The 12923-nt window shown below is 34.8% G+C and overlaps 4 protein-coding genes across 5 annotated transcripts; 1 reads left to right on the top strand and 3 right to left on the bottom strand.

The window, feature by feature from the left end:
- Positions 1-594: 594 nt before the first annotated feature.
- Positions 595-3237, bottom strand: LOC145910149 (retinol dehydrogenase 14-like). Its single transcript, XM_082997172.1, has 6 exons — positions 2909-3237; positions 2691-2829; positions 2492-2601; positions 1823-1991; positions 1332-1560; positions 595-1157 (listed from the first exon to the last, which is right to left on the bottom strand). The coding sequence occupies exons 1-6, from the start codon at positions 3104-3106 to the stop codon at positions 1058-1060; spliced, it is 945 nt and encodes a 314-aa protein (XP_082853298.1). The 5' UTR covers positions 3107-3237; the 3' UTR covers positions 595-1057.
- A 357-nt stretch (positions 3238-3594) lies between these two features.
- LOC145910148 (mdm2-binding protein-like) lies at positions 3595-5955 on the bottom strand. The gene has a single exon (XM_082997170.1). It carries the CDS (start codon positions 5953-5955, stop codon positions 3595-3597), a length of 2361 nt encoding a protein of 786 aa, XP_082853296.1.
- Positions 5956-6685: 730 nt separating this feature from the next.
- Positions 6686-11102, top strand: LOC145911168 (synaptic vesicle glycoprotein 2C-like). 2 transcript variants are annotated; one of them, XM_082998422.1, is made up of 12 exons: positions 6686-6895; positions 7069-7142; positions 7305-7431; positions 7743-7905; positions 8097-8218; positions 8524-8759; positions 8983-9065; positions 9294-9467; positions 9704-9918; positions 10146-10210; positions 10267-10387; positions 10506-11102. In XM_082998422.1, exons 1-12 carry the CDS (start codon positions 6754-6756, stop codon positions 10661-10663), a joined length of 1680 nt encoding a protein of 559 aa, XP_082854548.1. In that variant the 5' UTR covers positions 6686-6753; the 3' UTR covers positions 10664-11102. The 2 variants fall into 2 exon arrangements, with proteins under 2 accessions (XP_082854548.1, XP_082854547.1); XM_082998421.1 differs by having other exon boundaries at positions 8983-9083.
- A 383-nt stretch (positions 11103-11485) lies between these two features.
- LOC145912270 (uncharacterized) lies at positions 11486-12341 on the bottom strand. The gene is made up of 3 exons (XM_082999692.1): positions 12166-12341; positions 11821-11956; positions 11486-11612 (listed from the first exon to the last, which is right to left on the bottom strand). Exons 1-3 carry the CDS (start codon positions 12270-12272, stop codon positions 11544-11546), a joined length of 312 nt encoding a protein of 103 aa, XP_082855818.1. The 5' UTR covers positions 12273-12341; the 3' UTR covers positions 11486-11543.
- Positions 12342-12923: the final 582 nt, after the last annotated feature.

Here is a 12923-nt window from a genome sequence, read left to right as displayed (position 1 = left end):
AAATGCAATAAACTGACTATAAATGCGTTTTGGGTTTGCGATATGCAGACAAAATTAATTATTTGTGATAATAATTGTGTACAAGCTTTTGTAGCGAACAAAGCACGGACATGACACCACTGTTATTTCATGCAGCTTTGGAAAATAAATGTTGTTTACATGATGCATCTGACAGGTATTTGGAAGAGTTTACGATTTAAATTGGGTTACCTACATTTTGTTGGGAATATTTGAGTGGTCTGTGGCATATTTGTTCAACATTGGCGCCGGGCGAATTCTTGTAACTACCGGCGAAAAACAAACCATCAAACAAACCATCACGTACACTTATTTTGCGTTACAAGTCCTGAAAATGTGCGGTTTGCAAGAGCCTATTCCTACAACATAAAATTAATTATAATACATTGAATGCCTTGTGTAAGCTCAGTAAGTAAGAAATAAAAGTTGTGCCTAATGATGGCGCTATTTGTTTCTCGTGAAACCCTCGTCAAATGCGTGCTGATTGCTGACATAAGCAAGTGTATACGAACCATGTACCCTTCCTTGCCTTATAACTTGTTTAAGGAACTGTTTCTCACACGTTTTTATCCATCAGCCTTTTTATTGTTTTTATTGGACCGACGACAGACCTGGAGCTGTCGAACTGTTGGCCAGGTTCTTTATTCCATTTGTTTAACGTAGGTCTTAGCTGTACAATGGTATCGACACTTTTCCCCTAATCTATAAATTTTGTGATAAAAAAATCCATATTTTTGCAGATAAGTTTGTGCTGATGAACAGTTCTTATTTTGTGCATAATTAGGGTAACATTCAAAGCAAGCAAAGAAACTAAATAAACAACTTGGATCATTTTGCTAAAACAATTGCATTAGATACATTTGTACACAAGCAAACACAAACACTCTATAATTATTAAAATGCAATATGAAATATCGAAACCTGACAATAGGTAGGGTAAGAAAATGTAATTATTAGTGGAAATACAAAATATCTTGTAAAATCGAAAAATGATTTTTTTGCATACTATTCACATGAACTAATATCTAAGAAGTTAAGTTCACTCTTTAAGTTTTGTTAACTCCAAGCTAATGTTCCACAACTTTTCAGCATCAAGATCATTCTTGGCTGCATTTGATTCATTTTCAACATGGCAGTCACTGAAAAACATTTTGTCAAAGATGAATTAAAAAACAATAAATACACAAAATAAACATTAACAAGCATTTATTAATACACTAATTGATTTGATTAAACTAATTCCTAAATTGTCTTATGATGTTGGCTGCCCTGGGTACAAACCATACAAAACTGTAAATGTCATCTTAAGTCACCTAAAATATTTTCCAGATACTCCATCTAGTTCAGGAGCAACAGCACAATATATTGAAGTCTGAGCTCCGTGAACAGGAGTCTTCAGATTAGCAAGTCTACTTAATCCCGGCCATCGAATCATGGTAACTATTGCCTTCCAAAAGAATCCAACTTTTGAAGCTTCAGCATGTCTTGAAAGTTCTGTATCCACTACACCGGGATGAAGGCTGTTCGAAGTTACCCCACATCCTGGGAAAGTTAAAATAAATTTAAAACCGCATAAAAAGTCTCTAAATTAACACATAATATTTATTCAAAGTTATTAACTCAACTTATTTTGCACCCAATTTTTGTTTTATCTTTGCAATATAACAATACAATTATGCAGTCGTCAATAAACAGGTACTGGCAATGCAACAATACCATTATTTATAATGAGAACAACATCTGCTGTGTTTACCATACATCAGTTTGTGTCAAAGAGTTCAAGGAGGTTCATAAACAAGCTTACCTTCCAATTGTTTTGCAAGATTTCTACTGAAAAGTATGTTGCAAAGTTTGCTTTGTCCGTAAGCATCGATAGAACTAAAGTTTTTACTTCTGTTCAAGTCATCAAAATTCAATCTTCCACTTTTATGGGCTGCTGATGAGACCGTAATTATTCGGCTTGGTGCACTTCTCTAAAAATCAAGTATGTTGTAGCAAACACAGTGTATATTAATATGAAATATGTAATATTGGCATTGTTTATATTCGTGACCGGTTTCCCCCGTACAAAAGGACGACCCAAACGTGGTGCAATAATAATTACAGACCTTTAAACAGCGACCGCCCTGGCTTTAAAACAATAAAGGATTTTAAAATGTCGTAACCTGCTGGTCCGCCCTGACTCTAAAATAAGAAAGGACTTTGAAGTGCCATAACCTGTACACCCTGATATGCCTGGCAGTTTTTGTTTGACTTGTGTGTATGCTTTAGATTGACGAAGATTGTTTACCTGATTGGTGTTGGACACATGGAGTTTATAGAAGAACACAAGCTAAACGCAACAATATTTTCAAATTACCTGTCTATTAATTCCAAACAAACATAACAAGCTAAGATTGAATTGTCAGGTATTTTATACAGGATGAAATAGAAATTATCTGTATTATTAAAATAAATAGATATTGACATTAACCTTGACCAAATCCAGCAACAAGTTAGTAAGAAGAAAGTGTCCCAGATGATTTACACCAAATTGTGTTTCAAATCCATCCACAGTTTTGCCTTCAGGACACAGCATCACACCTGAATAATATTTAAATTGTGTTGAAATGTTTGTTATTATCAACAGCAAAATTATTAGTTTAGCTGTAATTTCTTGGCACAATAATCACCTGCATTATTAATGAGAATATCCAGTCTTTCTTCTGTTGCGTTTATGTCTTCTGCAAACTTCCTGATTGAATCAAATGAAGCAAGATCCAAACTTTTGACAACCACCTTGTCCTCAGGACATTCTGCTTCTTCAGCAATCTTAAATTTGCATTATATTAAACACTGATCGTCATCAGTTCACAGTTGTTGCACCACTGCCACCTCAGTAACAACATACCTTTTTTCTGGCATCTTCAGCTCTATCAGCATTCCTGCAAGCAATAATAACTCTGACTTTACGCTTTGCAAGATCCACAGCTGTCCAGAAACCGATTCCAGTATTTGCTCCAGTTATAATCGCGGTTTTACCCGGTAGCTTTTCATCACAATCAACCCAGCTACCTTTGGCGTTTACTGGTTTTGGTATTTCTGTCATATTTATTTTCAATGAATTTTTGTTTTTTACTAAACGTTGAAAACAGGTCTTAAAAATGGCTGTGACTTGTTCGCAAAACCGACCAAGTGGAAACTATGTCTTACCTCACCACGTTGTTCCGTAGCACAAAAAATATTTTAAACTAACGGCATTTTGCGACACATGCCAAGGCATTAATACGCCTTTCGCAAATACGACTCGTTCTGAGTCATTGGTCGGCATGCCTAGGCAACTTTCGTACGCCAATACTCATGACAAAGGCCACTTATATCACAAAAGATATATGTATTTAACAACATTCCTGTTGCAAAAACAACAAGAATCCATCTGAAGTGATGTTCGTACACTTCACAGCGATTCTGCATTCCCACGATAATTTACATAAAAGAGATATATTATAACTTTGCAACGTAATTCAATACTACACAGTATAAGACACTACAACTAAAAAATTGATTCTTTCCAAGTGCAGTTTGTGATGAACCCAATTATGAACCTCCAATTTCAAACGAAAGCACGATCTTCACGTTTTCCTCCACAGTTCGTCTCATTGTCAAATCCAAGCCTTTCGACGACTTCAGATCCTTAAGAAACGCCATGCTGACGTCATAAAGTCGTTTCGCGCATTTGTTAAACTTTCTGTGATCCTTTGTAATTCCATTGGAAGCAAGCGTTGAAATGACCAGGTCTTGTAATTTCTTCTTGTTGTCTTGGACGTATGTTTTCTGACTACTTTTTTTACTGCTTACAGAGGGAGCCGCACTTGCCAATCTTCTGCGGACATTTGTTTGATCTTTTGTTGGCGTGGAAGATCGAAGGGACATCTTGTGGATGCTCGGAGATGCCTCAAGTTTCTGTTTTACTAAATTCGTCGATTTTTTCTTGGTGGGTGTCGACCGCAGAACCATAGCGTTAACACTTTGTAAGTTGACACTTTGCGCCCGTTTCTTGTAAAGTTTTTCCGCCACTTTTTGCAAACGTTTCTTTTTCCCAGGGGTATGCAGAACCTTGGCATGTCTCGTGGGGGAATCGTTTATATTCATCGTCGCAGGCGATGGAACCTGGGTTTTCGAACCCAAAGAAAACGTTTCATATTTAACCAGCTTCTCCACAGTCCTACGACAATGCCGGTCGAACTTCTCGGACGATCTAGCGTCAACGTTGTAACTGATTCCATGGTAGGAAGTTGCCAGCGCCGTGGTGAAATCTTGAAGCTTTTCTAAATCAGGAATCCCGTTTGGATTGTGTTTTAGTGACGACAAACTGGATAGTATTTTTCTACAGTCATGTTTGTCAAATAATTTGGATATTCCATCGTCGTTGATTTCATTTCCGACTTTGGCTTTGCTTGAAACAGTGCTTGACCATAAAGCATCCATCACACTGTCAGTTCCTTTAAGAAAAGATATTGGCTGAGTCACCCTTTTTTCTCTGTTGCAAAGTGCTTGTAATCCTGGAATGTTGTGGTTGGAATCTTCATGGCAATGCTCAACGACAAATGTAAAATTCTCTTCTGTAAAAAGGTGTGTTTCCAAATAATTATTAACAACATCTTTTGTACACTCGACAATGTTGTGCAAATCGGCAGCAGGCATTTGATCGCCATGCTTACTTTTCCAATGCTTGATCACATGCCTTAATATATCGGTAAACTTTTCACCAACAATTGACAAAGCCTCTGCATTGATTGAAAGCAGATCTGGTTGATCGATGCAGGCTTTCGACTCAGGTTGTGGGTTGTACAACTTGTTATGTTCCAGTTCAATGAGGGTTCTTACATTAATGTCATCAAGGGGTTGAAGAGCAAGAACTTTAAACCACAGGAATGAACTGACCACATCATTCCGTGGGACAAACTGCTCTTTGAGCAAAAAATGCACAAACCTGTGTTTATTATCCAAGTGAAACTTTCTATGTTCAAGATCTGTTTCTCCATTTAATAAAGAATTTCTCCAGTTTTCTGAGGAAAGCTCTTTGCAATGTGAAAACGGTTCTTCTGCCAAGACATAATCCAACCGACATAAAAATGCTTTGTTTCTATATTCTTTTAAAGATTCCATTAATTTTTTTCCAGATGGATTCTGTTTGTCACACTTCAGAGAAAAATTATGATCTGATTGATAAAGGAGAGGCACAGTGTTAATGTCAACAACATCCAAAAGTTTAAAGACATCACCAACCCAAACAAATGCGTCACAAAATATGTTGTCATTGTTGCATTCTTCAAGTATGTTGTCCTTGCAAAGTTTATGCAGTGAGAATCCTGAATACAGGCAAGAATCTTGTGTGTCAGATGAAGAAACATCTAATGAGCCTCTCCACAGACAAGTTGTATCACATATGCAGGGAGAAGATGTTGGAAGGCAAACACCGCCAATGAAATCTGCCATCATTCCTGACTCTTCCCTCATTTCTTTATCCACGATACATATTTCACCCAAATGCCATAGCTTCAGTTTATTCAATGCTCCCAGTGTTGGGCTTAGTTCTTTGATGTTAAGAGAGCTGTGTTTCCCTACATACCACTTGACATTCAACAAACAAGAACCTGGTGGTGGTAAAAGATCAGACAACTGCAACAAAACTTTTCCAACACTTAAAAACTTTGTTGTAATCGTGTTCCCCTCAATATCAGCCTTGTCAGCTGGTTTCCATGAAATGTTCGGTGGTGATATTTCATCCTCACAGATGATAATAACCACCAGGTAGATTTGACAAAGTTTATGTTGCAAAATGTTGAACACATTCAATTGATTACTCCATCCAGCACAACCTGAGTCAGTATGCCAGCGATAACTTGACCTTTGAATATCCTTTGTATTCTGTATTATAATCACATACTTATCCATTATTACTAAGTTAAGTTCTAAATGCAAAAAAAATAATTTAAATAAAATTTGAAATAAACCAAACAATTAAGAAAATTTATATTTATTTTAAACGAATATTTTGCATTTATAAAAAAAAAACATTTATTTTTAAAGGCTGGGAAAATACAAACAACGACCACAATACATGTAAGTTGACATTATTAAACAACAAATACGCTATCAAAACACGCCGGAGTAATTATTTCTACAGCACAGCTACAACATGTCAACAACAATATTCTTTTGTATTTTGGTTTTATAACAATGAGATTTTCGCGCGCAATCTGAACATTCCCCTTTTGACAAACTTCACACATAAAAATGTTATCATTCAAAATTGTTTACTTGCAAAACAATTGTGGCGACCCCAGAACCTAAATTTTTTGTGATTTGGAACTTGTAAAGGTTAATTCAACTTCTGCTAATTTTTTATATTACAGACTATTTACAGAATCCAACGGATCTGTATTAAGAAGAAGATTAGTGATCGCATCAACAACACAGAATCAAACATGATTAGATTGGTGTAAAAACGTCCAATATTGTTGTTAAAAAAACAAGATATAATAAATGGTTAAATTATCGATAAAACAGACAACAACTTGAAAACAATTGCCCAGACAAAGGTTTTTAATTTACCAAACTGGAGGAGCACATCAAAACTTTACGTTCACACCACTGACGTAATAACATTCAAAACTTCGGAAATTTATTGAAAGTTTGGACTTTATTCTTATGATGAACAATGGCAGAGACAGTAGGCATCATTGAATCAAAATGACAACAATTGATCCTCAAGAAAATGGCGATGACAGTTACAGTTCGTATGAAGAGATAGATAAAAGCGAACTTTATGAAAACAGCGAAACAAACGACGATACTTACCTGCTTGTAAACGGTGTGGACGTTGACAACAACGGTATACTCAATGAGCTGATCTTTGTTATGTGTTAAGTTTCAATTAGTCAAAGCATTTTATTGATTTCTCAAGAAACGTTAATTGTTGTGCAATGCTTGTTATCAAATGATTTAGAAAGAAGTAGTGCAACACCTAATTGCACAAAACCTAACTGTGTTCAATGATTACTTCAGATTCTTCTGCCACATACGATGAAGCTTTTAATGCGGTTGGTTTTGGCTGGTGGCACTTTATGCTTCTAATGCAGGTAATTCATTTGTATCGGAGATTATGTATCATAGGTTGAGGGTAATTGTATATTGTCCACTTCATTGTATATTTATGTTTATTTAATTCTTCGCCGAACATATAATCATTTCTATTGAATATACCAAGGAATTAAAACAACAAAAGAAATTGTGATTTTTAGTGTGGATGGGCTAATGCCAGTGATGCCATAGAAATCATGTGTATATCGTTTACAATCTCATCAGTTCATGATTCCCTCAAATTGTCCCATCAACAGCTCATGTGGTTGACTATTGTACTGTTTCTCGGTAAGGAGCATGTTTTAGGTGTTCTTTACAAAACTACGGTGAACAAAGTGATTTCCAAACAATTCACATGTGAAAAGTGATTACTAAGACTGACTACTGTTCAAAATATTTATATTTTACCGTCAGAGTACATGGGTTTTGTAAAAACATAAACAAAAGCAAACATTAGGACTAAAATCAAACTTACATATATTTATTTAATTTCCAGCACGGAATAAAAACGGAAGTAGAAAAGCTGTCAACGTTGTTAACAATCTATGTGTAAAAATGTTAGAAAAAAAAGTCAAAAAGATTAAATTGTTGTTTTCCAGGAATGATGGTTGGAGGATATTTGTGGGGTTCATTGGCCGACTCATGGGGCAGAAGACAAATTGTTATTTTCTCTCTCGCTGTTAATGGATTATTTGGTGTTGGTTCAGCTTTTGCCCATTCATATTCTGTTGTGTTGGTCCTCAGGTTTTTCAGTGGTATTGGGTGAGGAATGGATTGTTTCAACAAATTAGTTTTGTCATGTTTATCTTTAAAAATTATTGTAAAATTTAAAATATATTTTATTGCAGCAATTTCGTCCTTTTTTACAGTGTATGCAAAAATGATGCTACAAACTTTATGTCCCATTGTTTTAAATAAAAATAAATATGTGTTTATTTTATGTTGTTGTGTAGTGCTGGTGGATCACTGCCTGTTTGCTTTTCATACTTCAGTGAATTTCAGCCAAAGGATAAGAGAGGTTCGATGGTCAGTGCATTGGCTACTTTCTGGATGGCTGGAAATCTTTTAACAGCAGGTAAACAAATTTCTATTTCACTAATACACCACATATTACATAAATGGTGAATATAGAGCACATATGCTTTCCTGATTTGTGCGAAGACATCAGGTCATGTGATGATAATCATTATCTAATAAAGGAAGTATTTCCTTTTGTCTTGTTTGTCAGTTTCATCTATCGATTGGTGGCCAGTGGAACCCTCTTGGCCTCAATTTCAAAAAATAATTAGTCCTAGAATAAAGTAAACAGATTTAAAGGAACACAGTACAATTTCAACAAATTATGTTGCAAAGTAAAGGAATTTATTTAAATTTTTATAGGTCTTGCATATGGAATTTTGCCCCCCGAGCGTCATTTAGAGTCAGTATCTCCGTATGGTGAAGCTTGGAGGTTTTTTATCATCATATGTGCTCTCCCAAGTCTCTCATCAGCATTTTTCTTCATACTAATGCCGGAAAGCCCAAAATTTTTAATGTTAAAAGGAAGAAACAAAGAAGCATTGAATGTCTTGAAAATGATTTATTCCAGAAATAATCGAAGCAAATCAGCATACCCAGTAAGTTTGTAACTATTTTCTTTTTGAATTGATTTAAAGAATGATTTATGTTTATATTTCCATTACTTGTCAGCTTACCATGACTCATAACTTTCTAACCAGTAAAAAGTAATTGACCACATAAACATTTGTCCTGAAACTTGTCAGTTATACCTGCCCACCCCCCAGTGTATTTGTTGGTTGTTTCAAGACTTTCTGCAGAAATTTTTATCTGTGTTTTTAGTACAGTAGAATAATAAGTGAACACAACCCGTCAGTGACATATGTTGGGGGGAAAGAAGATGGAAGTTATGCTGCCACTTATACGTACGTCCGACAAATCAGGTTTTGCAACATTTCTTAGTTGCCCGTTTCCCTAATATGATGAAAAAACTTATTGTGTTCTAATGATCATTTAAAGGCACAAAAATATTTCCTAATTGCTCTTTGAATTTGGGTTTTATTTTATTGCATGTCAAACTTGTGATGGTGAAAAGGGTGATTTATGTGTTTCTCGAAAGTTTTGTTTGAATGGGGTGAATTTATTTTTTGCAGATACAGTTTTAAGCAAAAGTGCACTTGCAGACCCCAGAAGGTTTTGTTGTGTTTCATTGAGTTTCTGTTTGCTGTCGGCAACTCGTTAAAACGTCAGGTTTTGGCTGTTTGTCAAGGAACACAACGAACCACATCTGTCCTGATGGTAGTCGTATACTTCAGTATAGCTTTCAGGTATAAAACCATTGCTGTTTTGTTCACTTTTTAAGGTTGCGACAATACCACAAACATTTTTCTCTGTGTATGTTGATTAAACTCCCCAGTAAGAATACTTTTTGCTTTGTTTAATTTTTTTCTAGTTCTTACTCATGTTCATGAATTATAACACTCTAAAGTTTTGCAAAATTAAATCCTTTCTGAGTTTTGCAATTTTGTCGATAAACAGCTTACACTGAAACCTTAACATTTAGTGGTTACGGAGTCACAATGTGGCTGCCGACGTTAATGGAGAAAGCAGAGGCATCGTCTGGTTCTCCCTGTGCTGCAGTCAATGTTTCACATCAACATAAAAACACATCAAGTGCTCAAGCTTACCTTGATGTTTTGATCGGGGCAGCAGCCCAACTTCCTGCTAATATCCTTACTATTCTTATCATTGATATTGTTGGGGGAAAATTTATACTGGGTAAGTTTTCTATTCATAAATTTTCCAAATCTTTGTGGATTTTATTAAGCCACAAAGATAAATTATTGATAATCTACAAAAGTTAAAATTTAAAAAAATTGTTTGAACTTTAAATAGATCTGCACATGTGACACTGTAAGTCAAAAAATGCAAGATAAAATTGTTTCCAATACAGTTCGGAATGTGATAGTTTGTTGATATAATACCAGGAACTCTTTATTTTTCAGTTTCTGCATTTATTTGTAGCGGAATAAGTGTTCTGTTTATCTGGTTGGTCAAGAATAAACTACAGGTAAGTGTAAGTTTGCCTAAACACCCAAGAGCATTTTTCTCACAACAGCTATTCAGGTTGTTGTGATGAGTGCAATTTTTAATGCTGTTTCTACAATGGTCTGGAATGGAGTTGATGTTGTGACTCCAGAATTGTACGAAACATCTGTTCGAGCTTCCGCAAACGGGTTTTTATCAGGTTTAAAAAATATCTGCTTGCTTTGTTTAAATGTTTGTAGGATCCAAGATCACTTCTTTGGTGACAATTGTTAATAATTCCAGAAGTGTTTTTTAAACAAATTGTTGCTATTTTTCAGCAATTTCAAGGATTGGTTCGATCATGGGAAATGTTTTATTTGGCTTGAATATGGATTCAAATTGTAGCATGCCAATCCTCACATCAGCCATAGTCCTATTCATAGGAGCTGTTGCATCTTTATTTCTACCAAATACAAAGCGAATTGGCCTGAAGTGAAACCAGTGTTTCCTAAACAATAAATACAATCTAGTTTCTTTTTTCATTTATTTCTAGTTCTAAGTTCCACATAATGTTTTTGGAAACACTGGTTAAACAAAAAGTTTTTGACGATTTTTATGAAATACATGGAGGACTATGCAAATGTTTTGAAGTGCAACAGAAAAAATAAAAGTGTAAAAAAAGCAGAAAGCATTCTTGCATTTCATCATCTGCAAAGAAATTTACACCAGTATTTTTTTCTGTTGTGCTTCTTTAACAATGCCTTTGTTTAAAATTGTTTGTGGCATATTCTAGTTGCTTCTTGAATAATATTATGTATACAGTGTAGAAATAGACATATTGCATCTTATACTCATTTTACCATTCCTTCTAAACTTATTCATGCTACTATGCTTTCCTAGTGTAGTTTTGTGTAAATGTAAAAAATAAAGAACTTTTTTGCACTGGTTGTGTTTTTATCAGTGAAGTTGGGATATTGGTTACTTGTATTAATTTATGTGCGATACACCAGGACTCTCTCCGACATGTCCAGGATTTTAGTGTTTATACCTGTATTACGGCAAAATGCTGAACTTCTACCAAATTACCTGTATTTTTTATATTTGGTCCTCAAAATTGTTTATGACTACCCTTTTACGTCAGACATAGAATAGGATGTTGTGGTGGTGGAATTTTGCTACAGTAACTACTGCGGTCTTGAAGCCAAGAGGTTGTGTATCATTTTTTTTTTTTAAAAACATTTCAAATATTTAAATGCAAATTGAACTTTACGATTCTTTTGTTGGAAATTACAAACTATTTTTTCTAAATTCATGATAATACAGTTGATATTTTTTATTTTCCACAATATTAAAAAATTTTTGAAACCAAAAAAATTTCAATCTTCAGAAATTCCAAGTTCATCGTCAGTGAAATGAGTGTATTCGTGATAATTTACTCCAGAATTCTGCAATGTAACAAAATTATTCAAAGGAATATAATGACCACATATTATTGTTGAGATTAAACTCCAAGCCAAATCAACAACTTTTTATAAAATCCCAAGTCGTTTGTCCTTTAATTTTCTGTGATCCATATATTCCGCCTACTCATCACTATTCACACAGATATATATTCAATTAGCTTATAAAAAACATTCAACTCCTTTAACTTACAATTAGTGTTCCACCATCGTGATAAAACATCCAGAACATATACGCCCAGAAGAACGTCATAACACTGTCGACTGTAAATTCCATGAGAGGATCGTCAGGGGGTAAACACTTGTATCCCATTCTGTAACTTCCACCTCTGAAATTAAACATGTTTTCTAATGTCAAGATTTTTCTGAACTCACTAAAACCACATGTTTGACAAGGTTGGTGAGGATTCGATGTATTTTAATTTCATGCACAAAGTCATGGTCCGGCAAATTGCAGTAAAATCAAAAGTTTTTAAGTAGGCTATTTAATATAGATGTTGCATTTTACAAGATTCATTCCAGTGTTTTAGTTACTTACCGTCGTTTTAATATAGTCATGCCTGTTCCTGGTTTTAATGCTGAACTCTTAGTGGCGATTTTTCGGGCCAACAGAAAGCCACTTCGTAATCGTCCCACGAGGGACATCTCGAAGATTTTGTTTGAATCGAAAAATCTCAAAACAGAAACAAACAACTAACTTGTCCTTCAACAAAAAGTCCCCTGAAATGATAAATCCAATGAGAGAAAGGAATAGCGTTAACTTCGCATCAAAACTTTTAAAGAAATCATTTTCATGTACAAGCAATGAACCAATAATGATCTGTTGACTGTTGAACACAAAGCATTTTTATTTTTTAATCGATCGCTCTTTTTTGTCTTATCATAACAGATTGCATCGACTTATTGCAGAAAATATTAACAAAAATTAATGCAGAAAGTTCGAAGCAACGGTTCCCAAACCGGGGGCAACTTACCTTGGGGTGTATTTTGTAAGCAAAAAAATTGCAAACTTTTTACTGTTTTGACAAAACTATCAGTTATTTTGACAATATTTTTTTGCTTCGTTGCAGTGAGTATAAGTTTGATACAGTTTCATCGGGTATGTATACAAAAACGTCTTTTTAATTTTGACATCTTTTGCAAAATTATTATGTTAAAACAAGGCGGTAAATTTGGTCTTCAAAGGAAGCTAGTACTTATGGCCCTCGGCAACATATGCCCTAAAAAATCAGAAAATAAACTCTAAAGTGGGGTTCACGGTCAAACTTCACGTGTATTAATTATCACAAACACAAA

This window comes from Ascidia mentula, chromosome 8 (assembly GCF_947561715.1).
Source record: "Ascidia mentula chromosome 8, kaAscMent1.1, whole genome shotgun sequence".
NCBI lineage: Eukaryota > Metazoa > Chordata > Ascidiacea > Phlebobranchia > Ascidiidae > Ascidia > Ascidia mentula.
The sequence above is the reverse complement of the archived record's forward strand: the minus strand, read 5'-3'. Positions and strand labels throughout refer to the sequence as shown.

Excerpts from the sequence above, each read along its gene's own strand:
- LOC145910149 (XM_082997172.1), bottom strand. The coding sequence starts at position 3,106 with ATGACAGAAATACCAAAACCAGTAAACGCCAAAGGTAGCTGGGTTGAT. Across the intron at positions 2,602-2,690 it reads TATTCTCATTAATAATGCAG|GTGTGATGCTGTGTCCTGAA; the intron begins GTGATTATTGTG and ends AATATTATTCAG. Across the intron at positions 1,561-1,822 it reads TCTTGCAAAACAATTGGAAG|GATGTGGGGTAACTTCGAAC; the intron begins GTAAGCTTGTTT and ends TAACTTTCCCAG.
- LOC145910148 (XM_082997170.1), bottom strand. The coding sequence starts at position 5,955 with ATGGATAAGTATGTGATTATAATACAGAATACAAAGGATATTCAAAGG.
- LOC145911168 (XM_082998421.1), top strand. The coding sequence starts at position 6,754 with ATGACAACAATTGATCCTCAAGAAAATGGCGATGACAGTTACAGTTCG. Across the intron at positions 8,760-8,982 it reads GAAGCAAATCAGCATACCCA|TACAGTAGAATAATAAGTGA; the intron begins GTAAGTTTGTAA and ends CTGTGTTTTTAG. Across the intron at positions 9,468-9,703 it reads TACTTCAGTATAGCTTTCAG|TGGTTACGGAGTCACAATGT; the intron begins GTATAAAACCAT and ends CTTAACATTTAG.
- LOC145912270 (XM_082999692.1), bottom strand. The coding sequence starts at position 12,272 with ATGTCCCTCGTGGGACGATTACGAAGTGGCTTTCTGTTGGCCCGAAAA. Across the intron at positions 11,957-12,165 it reads ATGACTATATTAAAACGACG|AGGTGGAAGTTACAGAATGG; the intron begins GTAAGTAACTAA and ends GTTTAATTTCAG. Across the intron at positions 11,613-11,820 it reads ACGATGGTGGAACACTAATT|AATTCTGGAGTAAATTATCA; the intron begins GTAAGTTAAAGG and ends GTTACATTGCAG.